Source organism: Halyomorpha halys, unplaced genomic scaffold (assembly GCF_000696795.3).
Source record: "Halyomorpha halys isolate HHAL.00 unplaced genomic scaffold, Hhal_1.1 Scaffold153.1, whole genome shotgun sequence".
Classification (NCBI taxonomy): domain Eukaryota; kingdom Metazoa; phylum Arthropoda; class Insecta; order Hemiptera; family Pentatomidae; genus Halyomorpha; species Halyomorpha halys.
This window is the reverse complement of record NW_027115801.1, coordinates 709,591-710,889: the sequence shown is the minus strand read 5'-3', so window position 1 is coordinate 710,889 and position 1,299 is coordinate 709,591. Positions and strand designations below refer to the sequence as shown.

Genomic DNA, 1,299 nt, shown 5'->3' with positions numbered 1-1,299 from the left:
TGACCAATGAAGTTTGGCGCCACTAAACAACCAAACAAACAAACAAACAAACATGAAAGATTTTATTATTATTCATTTTCATATTTGTTTCTAATAAACTCTTCCAGTAGTAGATATTAATTTAATTATTTTTTCTAATTATGAGAGATAGTTGACCGTGGATGACGTATGAGGAGAAGATGGTAGGGTGCGGTCAAAATGTCAAATTATTATGGTTACATATATTTTCATATTTCAATTGTTAAATCATTAATAACTAATATGTTCATACTTCTTTGCATTATATAACTTCATTTTTATTTTATTTCCTTAATTATGTTATTTTACCCACTTTTTCAATTACCTGTGTTTACATTTTATTTCCCACTACTCTCATCATTTCATTTTATTAATTATATTCTGTAAAATTATTCATCTTATGTCATTCTGTTTATATATTATTTTTTATTTTCTATACTCATTGTGGTTGTTATCTTGTTCTGTTCTTAGCCCTGAAGAAGGCTAAAAACTCTAGCCGAAACGTTGGCACAATTAAATATGTTATACCAACTTATTTGTGTTTCATTTTGACCGCACCCCCAACCATCTTCTCCTCGTAATTATTTTTTCAATTCATTTTATCCAATTATTAATTCCTTAGATATTGTCCGTCAGTGATGATATAGTATAAGTCATCATTATTGAACCAATAAATAATATAATTGAAGTACTCACCACTGCCGGGAACATAGATGTTGAGGTGAAGGCAGTCCTCGCTCTGGTTGGCCAGCAGCGGGGCCAGTCTCTTGAGGAACAGGTACCTGGCCCTTGGCATGAGCTGTAGGGCGGCCGTCCTGTTGCTCAGGTCCGGGAGTGCCTGGGGACAGACCGGGGGGTAGCTGTCCGCCAGGCGGGTGCCGCTCCACCTGCGGCCCCGTGTCGAAGGGGAGAACCGCTCCGCCGTGCCGTAGCGAACACCTAGGAACGCCTCCACTGGCTCCAGTCGTCCGGACCTCAGCTCCAGGATGATCTGCCAACAGAAAATATCAATACTGTGTTTAAATAAGTTCAATAATTGATGATATAAGTACTAATCAGTAGGAGAAAATATATTAGTGGGAGAAAATGTGGTACCGGAAGATTCCTTTATGTTCGAAATTCAGTTAGGTTTAAAATCACCGTATTTTTACTGGAAGATTATTGATTGACCGTGTGTATAGATGAATGGAATATGGTGCGGTAAAAAAAAAACTCAAATAGTAAATAATTATACTATTTTATTGAGCATATTGCATGTAATTCAGCTGTATATACACTGCA

General features: G+C 36.6%; 1 protein-coding gene across 1 annotated transcript in view; it reads right to left on the bottom strand.

Moving 5' to 3' along the window:
* Window positions 1-710: 710 nt before the first annotated feature.
* Window positions 711-1,299, bottom strand: part of LOC106678669 (uncharacterized) — a 321,826-nt gene continuing 321,237 nt past the window's right edge. Inside the window, exon 3 of the mRNA XM_067052770.1 lies at window positions 711-1,009. Within this exon, the coding sequence (XP_066908871.1) occupies window positions 711-1,009 (299 nt within the window). The remainder of the gene's footprint in view (window positions 1,010-1,299) is intronic.